The 21,420-nt window shown below is 44.0% G+C and overlaps 1 protein-coding gene across 1 annotated transcript in view; it reads right to left on the reverse strand.

The window, feature by feature from the left end:
- The window catches only part of WDR33 (WD repeat domain 33), a 441,658-nt gene that overhangs the window by 265,851 nt on the left and 154,387 nt on the right, over window positions 1–21,420 (reverse strand). The window contains 3 exon segments of the mRNA XM_030215962.1: window positions 407–502; window positions 1,591–1,695; window positions 5,494–5,562. Of these exon segments, the coding sequence (XP_030071822.1) occupies window positions 407–502; window positions 1,591–1,695; window positions 5,494–5,562 (270 nt within the window).

Raw genomic sequence — 21,420 nt, forward strand, 5'->3', positions numbered from 1 at the left:
ACATCCTGCATGTACAACGTGCAGGACGTCAGAAACAGAAGGAAGCCTTTTGCGAGAAGAAGAGGACCTCAGCTGGCGGGGGTTGGGGGTCCCCGCCAACAAAGGCAGGCGACGGCGGGGTGGCGGCAGAGAGGCCCAAGGCCAAATCTACCAGGGCCCAGGCCCCTCCTGGCCCCACGTAGCTACCCCACTGGGTATTTGAGACCTGGTTTGGCCACTGTTGGAAACAGGATACTGGGCTAGATGACGCAGTATGGCTACTCTTATATTTTTATGTTCGAAGTTGAATCTCTCAATCATAAACAAAAGTAAAGGAAGAGAGATGAGATTAAATGTGCAGACCAAAAGACCCACAGCTGCAGAGGCAAGTTATAGCCATGGATTCATATCAATTGCAGGAAATTACCTGCAATATTGTTTCAAAGTTGAAAGTAAGCCCATTCCACAAAGTGAACTCGCCACTTGAAGCTCCAGTGACCAAACGCCGCCCTTCAGGAGTCCACTACAAGAAAATTGTGGAAGAAATGGTTAAATACTGTTAACACCTGAGACTGTCTGAATACATCTGAACAAATACTTCCCTTCCCGCTAATCATTTGGTACAAAAATTTCATGTAAGTGAGAAGAAATGGGTATTTAACCCACATCAAAAACTAGAGGGTACATAAAAAAATTCTAATACAGAAATGAGTTTCTTCAAAATCAACTAGACTAACACAAAGAATTACAAAACCATTTGAGCAGGGAGGAGGGCACTGCCACTTAGTATTGGCTCTGACAGCCTAACAAAAAAGTAGGCAGATTAGCAGCAGTACAGTGGGCAGTAGTGGTATTGGGGAGCAGGCAGCAGATACATGGGTACCAGCAATATTCGGAGCCAACACCAACATAGCTAAGCGGGTGAATTTAGGACAGTTCAAAAACTGCCCTAAATTCACCCACTTAGCTATGCAGCCCTGGCACTAAATATCAGTCGGGACCCACAAAACTACAAAACCCTTAGAAGGCCCTCTGATTACACCCTTTCTGACACAGGAGCTGCAATCTCCAGTCCTTGTCCTCAATCACTTAACCCCCTAATCCCCCCCCCCCAAATTCTTCAAACATGCAGAATAGGCCTCCCTAGGCCTACCTGCATATCCCTGGTGATCCAGCGCTGGACTATTAGGGGGTATGCAAGTTGGCCTTGGGGGGGGGGGGGGGGGGGGGGGGGGGAGGCTGGCTATCCTGCAAGTTAGAAGGGTGGGGGGATGGGCTTCTAAGGGTTTTGCAGTTATGAAGGTCCAAGCCGATATTCAGTTGAGGCCACATGGCTGTCTTTAGCAAGCCCCAGCTGAACATCAGCCAAGACCTGCAGAAGCTCTGCCAGCCAACTCCACTGAACTTAGTATTGGATATTCAGTACCGTTGCCTATATATGGCCCAGAACTGAATATCTGGGGCTAATTTAGCTAGCCATGGTCAGCATTTTTAAAAATGCCAACCGCCACTAACTGAATATCTACCCATTTAATTTTTCCTAACAGTCACTCCTCATATCTTATTTCTGAACGTGTCACATGTGGGCAATCCCCCAACTTTGATACTCACTCGAACTACAAACACCGGACACTTCACTTTATTAGTAGATGTCCTAACAAACTTAGTTGTAACGGCATTCATTGGGTTATTCAGCATTCCCACAGGAGGAACAAGCTGTAAGAGATTTAAAAAAAAAACAAAAACACTTTAGTTGGAATAGCATATAAAAAATAGGATTACCAAGAATTTCCCTTTCATTCCTACATCAATCAAAACCAAGGAGTAGTACTGGTACTGCAGACTCATCTGTCACATGAGGTGTGCAATGGACCAATCACAATACAAGTGGTCACATGAACTGGCTCCTCTTCCTGAGCTTTGGAGTTATAGGTTAAGGAGTTACGCAAGATTAATTTTCACTCATGGCTTAGTGTGCTGTCTTTGGATCTGGTCTAAGACTTTTGAGCTGTTGCCAGACTCAAATAGTGAGATTAGGATGTGGCTCAACGCTTGGGCCCATACTTGAAGCCAGCCATGAAAGAAGCCAACGACTTCTTTGGGAGGGTGCAACCATGGTCTTGATTCCCAGGCAGCTATCAAGTCTTTAAAACTATATTTCTTTATATTGGGCTTAAGTGTCAAGACCAGCCCTCTCCCTCTGGGACCAAACTCTCCAAAGGACTGATGTAATAAGCTGTACTATCTTTAGCACAGTAGTTTACTTCTGATTTCCCTATGCTGATAGCATACTGATGTACTAAGATTTTTTCCTCCTATTTGTCTGGAGTGTTATGCAGATTCGCAAGGGAGGGAAAGTTTCTAAGCCTATAAAGTTAGAAGAGGTGTGAAACAGGGGTCAGCCCTCTCCACTCTGCTAATATTTATTTGGCAACGTTGTGTGGGGTGCTGGAATGGTTGGGGGGTGAATATCGCCTTTATGCTGATGATGTGCAATTTTTTCCCAATAACGGTTATGGGGCTCTGGTTTGTCAGATCAGATTTCAGCTTATATGGAAGTGCTAAATGAGTGGATGGTGATGCACAGGCTTGCTTTAAATTTGGAGAAAACAGAGATTATGGTGTGGGGAGAGTGGTGAATGTCAGGTGGTCCCAAACAATGCGGGTGTGTCGTGTAGATATGCCTGTAAGAAGTGAAATAAAGTTGTTGGGGGTGATGTTGATGCCCATTTAACTATGCAAACTCAAATTGGGACTGTTGTTCAAGCATCTTTTGCTCAGTTGCATTTGTTGCATCAGTTGAAGCCAATGTTAACTTTTGTCTGATTTTCGCACTATTGTGCAGAGTATGATTTATCGAGGGTGGATTACTTTAACTCCCTGTATTTGGAAGTATCTAATGCTAGAATAAAAGCCTTACTGGTAGTGCAGAATGCTGCTGGTGGGAGCCTCGAGGTGGGACCACATGACTCCCACTTTGAGGCAGCTACATTGGCTATCTGTGCGCTTTAAAATACAGTTTAAGGTATTATATTTGTTGCATCAGACTGTCTATGGGTTGTTCTATGGTATTAAAATATTGTTATAAAATTGTATGTATCAACTAGAGATCTTAGATCAGATTCTGTGAAGAGGTTGGCAACTGATTTGTTATGCACTTACGAGGGCTGCAGCCTTTTCAGTTGCAGGGCCAGTTTTATGGAAAGACCTGTCTAGCTATCTCCGAATCTGAGTATGTAGGACAATAAGAAGCTTTTGAAAACCCATTTTTTTGTACATGCTTTCTCATGTGAAGCAGTAAGGGAATAGCAGCTCCTTGGTGTGATTTTTAAGGGGGATGATTTATTTAATTAGGATTTATTTACCGCCTTTTTGAAGGAATTCACTCAAGGCGGTATACAGGAAGAATAAGTCAAACATAAGCAATAGACAATTACAGCAGTAAAAATATTCAAACACAAAATATGGCATAGTATGCTACATTATAATGCCAACACAATACCCAGGAAAACATTTTAATAGACAGTATAGGGTGTATGCAAAGATGGAACATATAGAGAGATAAGCTAGAGTAACATGAGTAAGAAAATAAGGGACTAGTTCAAGAGTTGCAAATGAGGTCAGAAAGGTGCTTGAACATTATCTTTGCTAGGGTAGGAGTGGGTAAACATGTCCTGCTACAATATATGCAGCCGGTGCCATTTACTTCTTCCGTTAAAGACCTGGTTGAAGAGCCAAGCTTTCACCTGCTTCCTCAAGTAAAGATAGTCTTGTGTTAAGCAAAGTCTTTTAAGGGAGTGTATTCCAGAACGTAGGGGCTACTTTGGAGAAGGCTCACTTGCAGGTATGATGTTGGTTATATTATATGTTTTGGATTTGATTTTATGACTATGTATGTTATGCTGTGAACCGCTTAGGTTTAAGTGGGGTATAAGTTTTATAAATAAATTTATTTTTAGCAGGGGAAAATCACTCCTTTAAAGGTCAGTGAAGCAGGCATTCAAAATGAATGAAAAAGACAAATATGTAATTGTTCCCAATATTTAAAAAAAATGACAAACATTGGCAATTTTTACTGTTTGTAGGTTGAATCACTATTGCAGCTCAGGGCTGGAGTAAAGATGTAGCACAAAAGCAAACACAGTTCACCTTGGATGGCCTTGTTTGACGCAGACCCTTAAGTCCCCTCCGCTTCCCCTGCCTGTGGATAGCTGGTCCAGTGCATCCCAAGCTCAGAAACCCATAAGAACATAAGAATAGCCACACTGGGTCAGACCAACAATCCATCTAGCCCAGTATTTTGCTTCCAACAGTGGCCAATCCAGGTCACAAGTACCTGGCAGAAACCCAATTAGTAGCAACATTCCCATAGGGACGTCCTCAACTAGAGCACCTCTGGACTGCCGGATGTCCGTTTTCCTACTGATAAAGCTGGGAGTAGAGAAAGGAAGATAAGGCAAGGCAGCACTTCAAGATTTAAAAAAAAAAAATTATAGTTACTTGGTCCCAGAGAAGCATTCCAAGGTGTGCTCCTCTTCCTCCAGCTACCACCTTGAAAAGAGGTGGCACCTGCCCCTAAGAATACATTAAGAGGCACCACTGGGGATCAGTCTGCCAAATAAGAGAAGCATGCCCTTACTTGGCAGACTAACCTCTAGCAATGTATCCCAACAAACTGATAGCGGACAGGTATTGCCATCTTGGAAGATGGCGATGGGAGAGCAGCATGTCACTGGATACCTCCTCAAAGCCAGATAACATTATTGGTCCACCGAAGGAGGGTGCCACTGTACCAGAGGCTACCTGGTCAAGAGCGATAGCCATGTTCATTAAATGTGGACTGGCTCTTACACTGACAGGAAAAGAGAAAGGAAAACATTTCTACCCGGTTCAGTAAACAGTGACATGTGAAATGTTATCAAGATAATGTGTACTCATTTTTCTATCGTGCACTTTTTTTTTTTAATGCTATTAATTTACTGCATCAGGAGTAAAGGTTTTTTGCAGTATGTATGTCAGAACACTGCGTGCTGCAGCTCAGCACATAGTTCTAGCACATGGTTTATAGTGAAAGCTTCCAAGTCTCTGGGCTCCTTTTACTAAGGTGCACTAATGATTAGCGCGCACTGAATGCTAGGAAGCCCATAGGAATAAAATGGGCTTCTTAGCATTCAGTGTGTGCTAATCATTAGTGGACCTTAGAAAAAGGAGCCCTGTGTCTTATTCCTAAAACGTAAGAGAGTTTGGGGGGTTTTCTTGGCTTGTTTCCCCTTATTTTTTCCTTAGGGTGTGTTCTGGTTTATGAAAGTTATGTGGAAAACAATGTATGGTGAATGCTAAAGGAAGAACAATAAAAGTATCTGTGATCAATAATGAGACCAAAAACAAACTGCGATCTAGAATTTTAAAAAAGCAAATTTTAGATCGCTCTCTACAAGTAATTTCTTGACCCCTGGAAAAATGGGAACTTTGGCATGCAATTTTGACAGTCCATACAAAGATTTGATTGCTTACATCATTATAGTATCCCGCATCAGGCTGGATGGAATGCATATCTCGCTGGTCTCGCTGCCACACACGATTCTGAAAGAAAAATGTCTCATTGTTAACCCAAAGCTTCTCCGAAGAATTTATGTAATTCATGAAAAGGCAAAAGATCCAAAACATGCACAGTTCAATAGCAGGCAAAAAACGTTAAGGGTCCTGATAAAAAGTGAATGCATGTAGACCTTGACAAAAGAGTTATATTTGCTCTTCATTAGAATGTTGAATTATGCATTTGCTGCTATTGAGGACATGATACTTGCTTGACATACCAAGATACAAGGTGGGCTTGATTTAAATCAATCAAATCTAAATGACAAAAGAACCATGCAGAAAGCTCAATTAACAGAACTGATCATAAACCCCCCAAAAAATCTATAAACACATCACAGTGCATTTCAAAATTTTGAAAGCACTATTACATTTTGATGTGAGCTTTTTGCATCAGAGTAGCTGCCCAGATGATGATGCTGAACAATACAAAAACCCAAAAGCAGCAAATACAACGGAAAGCTATAGCTAAACTTTGTAACTTGTTAACACGTCTGGGTTTTTTTGTTTGTTTGCTTTTTTTAAGGAGCACATATAAAAACAAACACACAGACATCATCATCCAAAAGGGATCATCGGCCAGGGAATTCCCGGAGTCCCCTCAGTCCTATAACTTAGAGTAGAAATGCAAAAAGGGTGGAAGGACAATGTATGGGTGACTACTTATCCTTAGGTTCTCATAGAACACCTGCCAAAGACAAAACTTTGTTTTCTCAACAATAAAGGATGAACTGTCATATATGATTATACCTAGCTTTGAATTGACTTCAAAACAAAGGGTGCAGGGGAGAACCAATGAGACCATCACCAGGAAAGAAATACATTTTTGTTGGGGAACTGTTGAATGATTTCATTGGAACTGTGTTTTAACCTGTACCAAGTGTTTTAAACCTCTGACTTAATCCAATCAATCTGGTCACTCTGGTGTCTGTCTTAAAGGTGCATTCATTAGAATTCTGTATTGAATCTTCACTGCCAGAGACTTAATTCAATTAATTTAGTTGTATAGCATCTGGTGACTCATAGACTGTGTTACTCTGGAGGAAGGGCAATAGTATACAGCTGTGTGGTAAAAGAAAAAACAGAACTTGGTTTTACCTTGAGCGTTGTCTGAGCTAAGTTGGGCATTTTCAGTCTTGGTTTGATTGTAAACTAAGGTTACCTGTGTCCTAGTCTCATGCACCCACCCCTAGGAGAACTCCCTTTATGGCACCCCAACATAATAGCCCTGACAAAAAAGCCCTTGACAAAATGGCCCCTCCCACAAAATAACCCTTGACAAAATAGCCCCATTAAAAAAATATCACAAAAATAGATGATAAACTACAAGTGAAATCTTCACTGATAAAAGTTCCTACCAGCATTTCCTATATAATAGCAGCCACCTCCAACGTTCTATGAGCCTGGCTGCCTGTGTCTGTAACTTTGGGCTCCGAAGCCCCAGCTGACGTCACTGGACGCATCAAGTTGGAATCTGTTTGTGTGCGTGCATGTGTCAGACGTCAGACGCACGAGCACAAACTGATTCAAACTTGATCACGTCATTCGTCCACACCGTGGCATGGCCGAGGAGACTTCGGCTGACGGGGGTTGGGGTCCCCTGCCAGCACAGGTACGCGACGGCGGCGGGGGAGGTTTGGCGGCGGGAAGGGGGCCTCGAGAGGGTTGCGACAGGGGGGTCCAGGGGTCAGGAACTCCGAGGGCGGGGGTCTGGAAATCGGAGGGAGGGGGGCAGGGAGGTGGGGTCTGGAACTGGGGGAGGAGGGTCTGGAACTCGGAGGGAGGGGACGAGAGGGGAGGAGGGGAGGAATGCACCACCTGTACAAAAAATAAAAGGGGGGGGACTACCCTGGAACTCGGAGGGAGGGAGAGAGGGGGACGACAACCCTGGAACACGGAGGAAGGGGGGACACTGGAACTTGGTGGGAGGGAGGGACCCCAGGCACATACACTCTCTCACAGACACACACTCGCACACAGTCTCACTCTGTCACACATACACACTCGCAAATTCACTCTCTCTCTCTCTCTCACAGACACACACTCGCACACAGTCTCACTCTGTCACACATACACACTCGCAAATTTACTCTCTCTCTCTCTCACACAGTCACTCTTACACACACTCTCTCAAACATACACACTCCGAGGAAAACCTTGCTAGCGCCCGTTTCATTTGTGCCTGAAACAGGCCTTTTCTACTAGTAATTGTATAAAGCATACATAAACAAACAAAATTCTATTGCTACCAACTGGTATTCATGATCTGTTCTGCTGTTTAAGGAAACTATTCTTCCAACATGCAAATTAAAAAAAAAACCCAATATTGTCAACAATTTCATAGTCTTACCAACCTTATCCTGTTTGGCAAGGTAAGATTATTAGGGAAAAAAAATGCAGTTCCATATTCTGGGCAGCCTGATCAGGCCCTTTTGTCGGGGGGCTAATTTGTCAAGGGCTATATTGTGGGCAGGCCATTTTGACAGTGGCTGTTATGTCAGGGGCTATTATGTCAGGAGCTTTTTTGTCATGGCTATTTTGATGGGGGCTATTTTGACCAGGTACCCTTTTTCAGATATATTGGAGAAAGGAGAAAAGATAGATTGGAATTGCAAGACTGAAAGATAATGAGAATGGCTATGTGGAGAGTGATGAAGATAAAGCGAATGTGCTAAACAATTACTTCTCTTCAGTGTCCATGGAGGAAAATCCTGGAGAAGGACCGCGGTCGGCTTCTGAGGGAACATCTAGGAATGGAGTGGATACTGTGCCGTTTATGGAAGAAAGAGTTTATAAACAGTTTGAGAATTTGAAGGTGGACAAAGCTATGGGGCTGGATGGGATACATCCCAGGATACTGAAGGAGCACAGAGAGGTCCTGGCGGGACCTCAAAGATTTATTTAATAGATCTTTAGAGACGGGAGAGGATCCGCAGGACTGGAGACAAGCGGATGTAGTCTTCACAAAAGTGGAGACAAGGAAGAAGTGGGAAACTACAGACCGGTAAGTCTCACATCGGTGGTAGGAAAAATAATGGAGTTGCTGCTGAAAGAAAGGATAGTTAACTTTCTAGAAGCCAACGCGTTACAGGACCCGAGGCAACATGGCTTTACCAAAAAAAAAATCCTGCCAACAAATCTTATTGACTTCTTTGACTGGGTGACCAAAGAACTGGATGAAGGACGTGTGCTAGACGTAATCTACTTGGATTTCATCAAAGCCTTTGATACGGTCCCCCAAAGACTCGTAAATAAGCTGAAAGGGCTGGACTTAGGACCAAAAGTGATGAACTGGATAGGAAACCGATTGACTGACAGGTGGCAGAGGGTGGTAGTAAATGAAATCTGCATGGAGGAAAGGAAGGTATATTAAAAGCAAGTGGCCGGCAAAAGAATTGGTTGGACCGCTAGATGACCGAGGGGTAAAAGGGGAAATCAGGGAAGACAAAGCCATAGAGGAAAGATTAAATGACTTTTTTGCTTCGGTCTTCACCGAGAAAGATTTGGTAGAGATACTGGTGCCAGAAATGGTATTCGAAGCTGAGAGTTGGAGAAAAATATTCAACATAAAGGACTATTTCACATGCTCATCTTCCAATGTGGTATATATCATTCAGTGTAAAAAATGTAACAAAGGATGCTATATTGGAGAAACAGGCCAGATGCTTAAGACAAGATTCAATCTGCACAGACATCACATGAAAATAGCCGGTGCCAGTCAAGCCCCCACCCGTGGGCCAACACTTTACAAGACCAGAACACTGTACCAGTGATTTCACAGTAAGAATACTGAAAGGTAATTTTAAAACAATACAGGAACGCAAGACCTTAGAAATAAGAATGATTGAATATTTTGACACCCAACAAACAGGACTTCATAAGGATCTGGGTTTTCTAACCCATTATAAACCATAAAGCTGTATTTCTCTGCTTATTACCCTCCTCTCACCTACCAACACCCATCCTGTTAGAATATCAATGAAATGCTTTGATGTCCCCATGCATACCCCCACCCTCCCACTCTGTCAGACTGTGAAAGTAATGCTTTGATGTTTCTCTTATATATACTATCTGCTACCACATTTGCTTATTTCCGATCTGACGAAGAAGGGCAACCTTTGAAAGCTAATCAAGAAATGTATTAAGTTATGTCCAATAAAAAAGGTATCATCTTATTTTCTTTTCCATGTTTTATTTTGTTTGATTTCTATTGAGAAACTGAATGAAATCTCTATAAACCTAGAGGAAGTAATGGGGCAATTTGACAAATTGAAGAGCAGCAAAATCTCCTGGAGTACAGCTAGAATTGAAAAATGAACTTGAAGAACTATTGTTAGTAATATGTAATCTATCTTTAAAATTGAGTGTAGTACTGGAAGATTGGAGGGTAGCCCATGTAACACCGATATTTTAAAAAGGTTCTAGAGGGGATCCGGGAAATTATAGACCAGTGAGCCTGACGTCGGTGCTTGTCAAAAAGCTAGAGATTATAATAAAGAACAAAATTACAGAGCATATTCAAAAGCATGGATTACTGAGACAGAGCCAACATGGATTTAGTGAAGGGAAACCTTGCCTCACCAATCTATTACATTTCTTTGAAGGGGGAAAAACAAACATTTGGATAAAGGTGAGCCGGTTGACATTGTGTATCTGGGTTTTCAAAAGGCGTTTGACAAAGTACCACATGAAAGACTCCAGAACAAATTAGAGAGACATGGGATAGGAGGTAGTGTCCTATTGTGAATTAAAAACTGGTTAAAGGATAGAAAACAGAGAGTAGGGTTAAATGGTCAGTGGAGGAGGGTAGATAGTGGGGTTCCCCAGGAGTCTGTGCTGGGACCGCTGCTTTTTAACATATTTATAAATGATCTAGAGATGGGAGTAACTAGTGAGGTAATTAAATTTGCTGATGACACAAAGTTATTCAAAGTCGTTAAACCTTGGGAGGATTGTGAAAAATTACAAGAGGACCTTATGAGACTGGGTGTCTAAATGGCAGATGACATTTAATGTGAGCAAGTGCAAAGTGATGCATGTGAGAAAGAGGAACCCGAACTATAGCTACATAATGCAAGGTTCCATGTTTGGAGTCACCAACCAAGAAAGGGATCTCTGCGTCGTTGTTGATGATACGTTGAAACCCTCTGTTCAGTGTGCTGCGGCGGCTAAGAAAGCAAATAGAATGTTAGGTATTATTAGGAAAGGAATGGAAAACAAAAGTGAGGACATTATAATGCCTTTGTATCGGTCCATGACGCGACCGCATCTTGAATAGTGTTCAATTCTGGTCGTCGCATCTCAAAAAAGATATAGTGGAATTAGAAAAGTTACAGAGAAGCAGGGTCGTGCCAACCTGGTAAGAGGGGTAAGCACGGCAGGGGGGCGCCTGCGTACAAGGACACCGCGCCCGGCGCTGCCGTCCAGTTCTTTTTCAAAATCTAAATTAAAAAAAAAATAAAACTTACCGCGTCGGCGCCTATGCGCATGCGCTGGGTGCTGCCATCCTGCACGCAGCGCATGGCTCTTTGGCACCACCACCGCCCAGCTGTTCCCACACGCGGATGCGGAATACGTACTGTATGTGACACGTTGGTTATTTGGACCGCCGTTGGAGCGCTGACTGCTGAGACTGAGAGGCAGTGAGAGGCTGAGAGCCACTGCTGCCTTGGATCCTCTGGGGACGTCAGCAAGCTAGCCTGCTGCTGGTGTAGCGACGGAGGGGTGAGTTGTCAGGAAAACTTGCGTTTATCTCTGCCGAGGATTATATTTTATAGTTAAAGTAACTAGCAGGGATCTGCTGAAACTTGGTGGAAGGGCCTGTACAGGGTCATGACACAGAGATTGTCATAGCCTCTTTTCTGTCCCTATCACCTTCTCTCCCATTGTCTCCTCCCTGTTCACAGCAGTGTATGTATCCATTTCTCTCATAAAGTTCCATTAACCCCCTTCCCCCAACACTCATTCTGTCGACTCTTCTACCTCACACCCCATGCTAGCTAAATTCCATGGTGGTTCAAGTCCCAATCTTTTTTTCCCCCCTAGACTAACTCAGTAGCAGTTTCTTCCCATGATCAGATTCAATCCCCAGCTTTCTCTTTCCTCCTCCAACTGAGCGCTTATGTCCAGAAGAGCAGCTGGGAGGTCTAGGGGACATGTCACTCTCATAGCCACATGGCCTAATTCAGGCCCCCTTAAGCTCATGGGCAAAATGAGTAGACTTTCTTAAGGCTCCCTGCTACTTGTCACGCAGCCTGTCTCCACTACTTGGTTCTCTTCTACACATGTCCTAGAGACCTCATCCTCATTTGACCTGAAACTTCAATAACATCATAGTAGCGATGGGAGCTTTCCCAAGGCTTCTACTGCTGGCTATAACCTCCCCAAACTATCTGCTTCTTCTTCTGACCATGACTGACAGCAGTACTCTGGGCCCCCAACTTCTGGGTTCAAATGCATGGTTGCTGAAAGCTCCAGTTATAGTAACAGTCTACCATACTGAGCCTTGTGCTGCCACTGTCCCCAGCATAACCCTTTACCCTACACCTAATCACTCGACAACGACTATGACTTAGACCACATCTTCCATCAACTCCCCCTAGGCTATCCCTTAAACTATTCCATCCTCCAGCCACTCCCACCCCTTATCCCTTACTCATTTCAACCTTCCCCCTCCTGCCTCTCCTACCCACTTCTTACTTGCCATCCTATCTATCTGTATATCTCCATCATTATTCTGTTATACCACAGCTTGTACTCTCTCTGTACTCTTTATACCTTGTAACCCAACAGTCTGTACTAGTATTCTGTTTTTGCTACCAAGCCACTCTGGTTTTTATGATATCCACAATCATAGTGCTTGAGAAATATGCATGCTGCACTGCTAAGTGGTTGTAAACCCTTTATTTGTTCAGCAAATCCCACAAAGATGCACGCCATCTTTCAGCTCCTATTTCCTTTGCATCTTGTGCCAAACCGGGGGGGGGGGGGGGGGGGGGGGGGGGCGCCAACTGATAGTCTGCAGGGAGGCACCGAAGACCCTTGGCACGGCCCTGCAGAGAAGGGCGACAAAAATGATAAAAGGAATGGGACGACTTTCCTATGAGGAAAGGCTGAAGCGTCTAGGGCTCTTCAGCTTGGAGAAAAGACGGCTGAGGGGAGATATGATAGAGGTCTATAAAATAATGAGTGGAGTGGAATGGGTAGACGTGATTTGTGTGTTTACTCTTCCAAAAATACTAGGACTAGGGGGCATGCGATGAAGCTACAAAGTAGTAAATTTAATACGAATCAGAGAAAAGTTTTCTCCACTCAACATGTAATTGAACTCTGGAATTCGTTGCCAGAGAAAGTGGTAAAGGCGGTTAGCTTAGCGGGGTTTAAAAAAGGTCTGGATGTCTTCCTAAAGGAAAAGTCCATAGACCATTATTAAATTGTGTTGAGGAAAATCCACTGCTAACATTGTTGGGATCTTGCCAGGTATTTGTGACCTGGAATGGCCACTGTTGGAAACTGGATAAGGTTTGCTGAACCTTTGGTCTGTCCCAGTGTGGCAATACTTATGTACTTATATGTACTTATGTAGCACTGTGTCACGGTTGTGATTGTATCCCATGCCTACACTCACCTCGCCTCCTGGTGACCAGGCCCTATGGCTGCTGTGGACTGTCTTCTTCCTGTTTCCCAAACATGTTCCAGAGTTCATTCCAGTCCTATTCTGATGTTACAGCATTCCAGACTTGCTTTGGGGTTCCTGCAGCCAAGCCGTGCTCTGGTGTTTTTGCTGCTAAGCTTCGCTTTTACTTGTGACCTCATCTGTAATTGCCTTTATTAAGCACCTGGGAACTTTCAAGCTTGCCTTTGCAACAGAGGTCTTCAGATGAGTTTTCGTTTGTGTGTGTTTCTTGCAGTTCCAGTCCTGCTAGTTCTTGTCTTGCCGGTCTTCAACTTTTACTCAACCCTGCTTGTTCCAGCCCTGCAAGCCTTCAGCTTCAGTTCCTCCACTGTTTGTTCCAACCCTATCTGCTTTCAGCTTCCATTCCAGTCAAGCCAAGCCCGTTCCAGCATCCGGTTCCAGCCAAGTCCAGCCTAGCCCGTTCCAGCATCCTGTTCCAGCCAAGCCAAGCCTGTTCCAGAATCCTGTTCCAGCCAAGCCCGTTCCAGAATCCGGTTGTTCAGTCCTGCTTATTCCAGCCCCGCTCATCTACAGCTTAAGTTACTACTACTACTACTACTACTATTTAGCATTTCTATAGCGCTACAAAGCGTACGCAGTGCTGCACAAACATAGAAGAAAGACAGTCCCTGCTCAAAGAGCTTACAATCTAGTAGACAAAAAACAAAGCAAGCAGATCAATTAATGTGTAGAAGAAAGAGGAGAGGAGGGTAGGTGGAGGCGAGTGGTTACAAGTCAAAAGTAATGTTAAAGAGGTGGGCTTTCAATCTAGATTTAAAGATGGTCAAGGATAGGGCAAGACGTAGGGGCTCAGGAAGTCTATTCCAGGCGTAGGGTGCAGCAAGACAGAAGGAGCGAAGTCTGGAGTTGGCAGTAGTGGAGAAGGGAACAGATATGAAGGATTTATCCATGGAACGCAGTGCACGGGAAGGGGTGTAGGGAAGGACAAATGTGGAGAGATACTGGGGAGCAGCAGAGTGAGTGCATTTATAGGTTAGTAGAAGAAATTTGAACAGGATGCGAAAACAGATAGGGAGCCAGTGAAACAACCTGAGGAGAGGGGTAGTATGAGTAAAGCGACCCTGGCGGAAGAAGAGACAGGCAGCAGAGTTTTGAACCGACTGGAGAGGGGAGAGGTGACTAAGTGGGAGGCCAGCAAGAAGCAGATTCAAGTAGTCTGTCTGTGTTCAGCCTCGCTTCCTGTTCAGGTGGTTCACCTGCTGCTGCTGGTCGCTGGCACAAGGGCTCAATACTCCGGACTCCGTGACAGTCAGTGACACAGTGGAGTTCCTCAGGAGTCTGTGCTGGGGCCTATTCTGTTTAATATTTTTGGGAGATACTGCTGAAGGGTTGAAAAGAAAAGTGTGCCTTTTTGCGGATGACACAAAAATAGCCAATAGAGTGGATACCCTGGAGGGAGTGGAAAAAATGAAAAGGGATCTCCAAACATTAGAAGAATGGTCAAAGGTCTGGCAGTTAAGATTTAATTAATTACACTATTCCAGGGCAAAGTCACTTCCAGGTTCTACCAGTTTTAGTAATAAAACAGACTCAAAGAAACCCTTATATTTTCTTCTTCCATACAGTGCAGTGTGTTCATAATCTCTATCTTTTTTATTCTGCTTTTTAATATGCTAATAGTGCTGAGTAGGTGCGGGTTTCCGCCACAGCACTCGCACAAGATATGTGCGCTAATGGAAACCCTTTTCAAACATCATTGCACACCACCTCCCTACCTTGTTGTGTTCAATCTAAATCACCAATCATTATTGTTTTGCTCAAGTTAATTGTACTTAGCTTATGTAAAGGTGTCGTTGAAGTATTCAGATGTATCATAGTCCTGTGGAGATCCCCATCCGCAGTGTAGTTAAAATCAATACTGCAGTCCCATACTGCTCCCTAAATTCGGGATTAAACTCCGATCTCCATGCATCAGCAGTTCTTCCTAGTAGAGTGATATGCTTGGGGTGCAGAAACCCAAAAGAGAGATACCGGATAGGAGGGGAGATATTAGTAAGCACGACTCAGGAGAGAGACCTTGGGGTGTTGGTGTCCAAGGATCTAAAGGTGAAGAAACAATGTGACAAGGCGACGGCCTGTAGTAGAAGAGAATTTTAAGATTGTTTTTCAATTCTGCCTTGACCGACACTGCACTCAGGGTCTGTATTTTTGATTAGAAGTAATTCTGTTTAAAAATGATTAACTTTGATTGTGTGAAAATAAGTTGAAATGTAGAAGATAAGACATAGCTCTAATTAATTTGGTATGTGAAGGGAGAGGTGGAGCCTGTTTCGAGTTGAGACTGGCCATATGGACTGAGAAACATGTGACCACAATCCCACAGTATGGCTGGTTTATCTAAACAGAGAAATTCTCAAGCATTCTGTAATTTTCCTGATCTCTGAACATTAATTCTAAACCTAATAAAAAAGGGGGGCCTCTTACAGTGAAGCTGGAAGCTCATCTATGCGTGGACGCATCGCACAGAACCAGACTCCTGGTCAGACTCCGGCTTCGCTGAAAACGGGGCTTCTCTCAGCTGATGGAAAGAGCCTGGATGTAGAGATTAAGGACCAGTGATGATGTATGTATGATTGTTTATTGCTTCTTTTCCTGGTCTAGAAACTCCTAGCATTGCTTGGATGTAGGGACCAGTGATGTAATGATTGCTTATAGGTATTGTTTCTTTTCAGTTATAATCATTGTGTATATAGCTTAATCATTGTATATATCTTAATCATTGTGTATTTTAGAACCTCTAATAAAAGTCTCACTTACCTAATACGGATCCAAAAGAATCCACAGTAATTACTGAGTAGAACCTAGCTCTCCAAAGCACAAAGAATGGTATTCAAATTATATATGAACTTTGAAACTGAAAGGGGGAAGAAAGTGCCTGGCATACAAGAGTTTCACAGTAAACGCAGCTCTTGTGCACATGCCTAGGCAAGACCAGAAGTTTTAAGAAACACATTGTGCCATTCTTCTGCACCTTTAAAAATAAGTGTTTCAAAAATAGTTTTCACTTGAAAGGCTCATATTTAAGCGCAGAAAAACAGGCACCCTTGTGTGCTTGCACTTTGTTTTGCTCAGACTCACACACATTTGTTTTTCACTATCAGTGTTTATAGACTGAAGGGGCTTCCACTTCTAAATGAAGACAAAACCAGGAGTTTAAAATGAGAAATTCTGAAGAAATCTTCTCTTCAAAACCTTCAACGCCACCAAACTGGCGATAAGTTCCCAGTATTAAAAGCAGCATTTGTTTCTCGGAACATTGACAGGGAATACCAAATGACCTCATTAACACCGTTTGAGTACATCTAAATACAACTTGCAGCATCTTTGGTGCACACATTGTTTCCCGTACTACTAAAGCCCTCCTGAACATTCCTGCACACATTAATGTGTACACTTGACAAGCGCTAATTGCTTCTAAGGCAGACATTAGGTTTTGAGCATTGGCCCCCCAGGTTAGGTGGAATGATTATAGATCTGCGATATTTCTGTTGCTGGACCTCTTGTAAAATATTTTTCTACAGGACTTACATAGTATGTTTGAAAGTATCTATTCAGTCAACTGTTTTACTTAGTCATTTAAGTATTTCAAAGTTTATTTTGTCTTATTTCTTATGCTCATATTAATTTCATTTTATTGTCTGTTGTCCTTTACCTGATTATGTATGTTATTTTGTAAGCCACCTACAATTGCTTAGAGTAGTTTACAAATGGTTTAAATAAGTAAATAAGTTAGAGAAGGCAACTAGCAAGTATTACCTTCCAATAGCAGAGCAAGAATAAAAAAGAAACATGACCCCAACATAGTCTTCCATTTTGCAAACAAAATAAGCAGAGTAAATCTGCCCAGCCTTATATGGTTGACACTGAATAATATAAAGGGCACATTAGAAACCTTATAACTGTGTTGCCTAGACTATCACATTTTTAGATAGCAGGGCCGATACAAGGTACCCTAGATGAACTTCAGCTTGTCCCCCCAATTAATTATCAGGCCTTTTGCCAATCTGCTCCTTCCTCTACCCCACCAAAAAAGGTTTATCCCACAACAATCCTATTAAAAAATAAATTGGGGGGGACTTCCGGTGGAGGCATGGAGCAGTGAAGACGCAGAACGGAGCTGCTCCGTGGTGCCTTCATAAATCAGCGCTCGTAGAACCTTAAACCTGTCACGGAGTGCAAAGACGGAGAGAGAAAGTGTTCGGCATCAACTTACGAAGCGGGGGGAGACTGAGACGCTGCGGATGGCATCCAAGCAAGCTCGTAAAGAGTCAAAAGATAAGACCCGCGCCGCAGACCACAAAATGGCTGATAGGGCCGCGCCACCGTCGCCATCATCAAACACGCCGTGGGCAGCAGAGCTTTCAGAAGAGGTGAGGGCGGCAATTGAGCAAGCGGTGGGGGTCAAGCTGCAATTGATTCTAGAAAAACTGGACGGACTGACTGAGCAGCATACCAAGTTGTTTAATGAGCTTCAGGCGGTTCAGCAGCGCGTAGGGCAGGCAGAGGATGACATTTGCAAAGTGGCGGAAGAGCAGCCGCGTTTACAGGCGCGCCTCAAGGCGGTGGAGGGGAAGCTGGAAGATTTGGAAAATCGGTACAGGAGGAACAACCTCCGCCTCGTGGGGCTGCCAGAACTGCTGCCTGAGCGGTCTCTATGCAATTTTCTTGAAAAATGGCTGCCAGAAGCGCTGGGAAATGAGGAGCTGGAGATCACATTGCGCATAGAACGGGCACATAGACTTGGCCAGAGGAGAGATGATATGGGAAGACCGAGAGTAGTAATCTGCCGAATCCTTAATTATGCACACAAGTCACTCATCTTGCAAGAGTTGTGTGCAGGTAAACACCTGGATTATAAAGGGAACAAAATTCTATGTTTCCAGGATTACTCCACCACAGTGTCAGCGGCGCGGAAAAGCTTCGCGCCATTATGTTCTAAACTCTTTGGGTTAAAATACCGATTTAGTCTCTTGTACCCAGCGAAACTTAAGCTGCTCGACAATGGGAAAGCGGTGTTTTTTGAAAAGGTAGAGGAGGCGACTACATATGTGGATACGATGCTGGCCAAGGGACATGGCGAATGAGAGTACGAAGAGGGCCTATGGTGAGTGGCAGGCTCCCAGGTTGATCAGATGGCTGGTATGGACAAAGTTCACTAAGTTTATTGTTATAAAAGTTAAAGTTGCAGTGGAGACAGTTTGAAAAGAAAGCAAGATTTGGGTGCTTTGCTGGTACAGGGGCAGCTGAATAATCAGAGAGCGGAGAGGTTGCCTGAAGTGTGAGGGAGTCTCGCATTAGGAACTTTATGGCTGCTGGGGAGGGAGTATAAATACATTTGAAGTTTTCCCAGTTACAAGAGGAAGCAAAGACATGTAGAGCAAAGAAAGCGGCTTTGGAGATCCTTAAACTTGGGAGAAGCAGCATATTAATCATACATTAGTGGTGGTTGTTTGACCAATCACTGGTGACAGCTTTTGTCAGAAGCGGAGAATTTCAACTTTGGAGCATAGACAGTGAAGGTTCTAAGAGGCGAGAGACATGGATATAATCCAGCTGGCCCCTGATGAACTTGGACTCCTATAGTGGACTTTACACACATATTAGAGTCCTGGTGACTATACTGTTGCAGAGGACAGAGTGACAGGTAGTGGTCATCAATGATAAGATGGGCACCCTAGCCTTGGTAAAACAGGAAGTCGTGCCTAGAGGCATAAGGGGAATGAGAAGGGGTATAAGAGGGGGGAGGGGGAGGGTCGGGTGGGGAGGGTTGGGCAGTAAGGGAGGGGGGGAGGGTGACATGGGAGGCGGGGGGGGAGAGGGGGATTCTGTTTGCATGTTGTTTTACAGTAAGAACTGTGAGTTTGAAGGTGTGGGGAGTCCGAGGGAGAGTGAGGTATGGGGAGCGACTGGCTGAGAGGGTGGGGGCTGGGACACTCTCTTGGTATACAAAGCATACTAGAAGTCAGTTGGTGGAAAGCCTAAGTACTGCAAGAGGAGTGACATGACTTCAATACAGATAATGACATGGAATGTAGGGGGTATACACTCCCCAGTTAAGAGACAAAAAATCTTAAAGGCGTTGAATGACAATAAGGTGTCTATAGCATTTTTGCAAGAAACACACCTCACGAGGGAAGAGCATATGAAGCTGAAAACTTGGTGGGTGGGTGAACTATATGATGCGCCTGCAGAAGGGGAAAAAGGGAGGAGTGGTGATCTTAATTAGGAAAAATCTTAATGTGGAGGTGAAAGGGGTGGTAGCGGATCCTGGAGGGAGGTATGTCCTAGCCTCAGTGATTGTGGAACGACAACCACTGTTACTCTGTAATATTTTTGCTCCCAACAATTATGATAAACAATTCTTTGCACAACTTACTAGGAAAATTCTAGCGATGGGAGATATACCAATGGTGGTGTGAGGTGATATGAACGATGTCATGGATCCAGTTTGGGATAGATCTAAACCAACAGGGAAGGAATTGGCCAGGAAGGAGAGGGGCCTTGTTAGGTTGAGTGACACTTTGGAGTTGGTGGATGTATGGAGAACCTTACATCCGATAGAAAAGGACTATACACACCTCTCCAGAGCTCATAACACACTGTCCAGAATAGATTATATACTGACTACGCGAGAGTTACTGACCAAAGTGGAGGAAATTCAGATAGGTCCAATTATGATCTCAGATCATGCTTGGGTACGACTGCGAGTTCGGATAGAAGAGGAGAAGGGTGTAATGGGGACGTGGCGTTTCCCCGCTCATTTATATCGGGATAACCAATATATACCCTATTTGGTAGAGAAATGGAGAGACTATAGTATTAATAACGCCCAGCATAGGGAGGATCCAGTTCTTTTTTGGGAGACTGCTAAAACGGTTCTACGGGGGGAAACCATCTCTTATCTCGCCTTCCAAAGGGAGGGCTCGGAACAGAGAAGTGTTTCGATTGGAAAGGCGGGTGATAACTTTACGGAAGAGGTATAGCCAGGATCATCACCTGAGAATTCGGAAAACAGTTGCTGGAGGCGCAGCAAGCCTTAAATGACTTTTGCAGGAGAGGATGCAGAAAGCGAATATATATAACAAATATCAGCTATACAAATTCGCTAATAAAAGTGGGTAGATTCCTGGCGAGGATGGCTAACGTAGGAAGCTTGGGTTAAAAAAATACTTACAATGAGGGCTGCCACAGGAGAACGGGCGCATAGTGATACCGGCATAGTGGGATATTGGGAGATTTTTTTCAGCAAACTTATATAGCAGCAGGAGGACCTAGTGCTGCCTAGTGAGGCTTATCTCAGCAGCATGGATCTCCCACAGGTTTCTGAAGAGGAGGTAGAAGTGTTGAGATGCACCAATAGCTGACGAGGAGGTAGAGCTAGTGATTAAATGGAGTAGCTCGGGAAAGCGCCGGGGCCCGGATGGCATGAGGACATGAATTCTACAAAATTCTTAACACTGAAATCAGCCCGGTCTAACAGAGGTGTTTAATGTGGCCATACGGCAGGGGCAGCTGCCAGTGCACTTAAATAGAGCACAAGATTAGCGTACTACCAAAGCCAGGTAAGCCAACTGATCGACCTGACTCGTACAGGCCCATTTCTCTGTTGCATGCAGAGTAAATATCTAGCAAAGATATTGGCGAACCGCTTAGCGAGATATTTACCATCACTGATCAGGACTCTCAGGTGGGTTTTACCTGGGGAGGGTGATAGCCCAGAATATGAGGAGAATTTTGGGTGGCACTAGAAAGGGTACGAATGGAACAGGTCCCGGCATTGCTAATAAGCTTTGACGCGGAGAAAGCGTTCGACCCGCGTGGATTGGGACCTATTTGTTTGCAGTGTTGACGGCATATGGTATAACAGGCCCTTTTGCGCAGGCGGTCAAGTGTTGTATACGGACCCGAAAGCGCAGATATTTGCGAAATGGCATAAGATCTGAATGGTTTTCCAATCAGGAGGGGTACGAAGCCGGGTTGTCCACTTTCACCACTTCTTTTTATCTTGGCGTTAGACCCTTGTAATGAGAGAGATCCACATAATGAAGACATTCGAGGAGTGAGGGTGCGGGACTATAACTTTAAGACAGCTGCATTTGCTGATGACTCTTGGTGTTACTTACAGAAGCCTAGGCACTCTTTGCCATTTC

The sequence above is a fragment of the Microcaecilia unicolor genome, chromosome 10, assembly GCF_901765095.1.
Source record: "Microcaecilia unicolor chromosome 10, aMicUni1.1, whole genome shotgun sequence".
Lineage (NCBI taxonomy): Eukaryota > Metazoa > Chordata > Amphibia > Gymnophiona > Siphonopidae > Microcaecilia > Microcaecilia unicolor.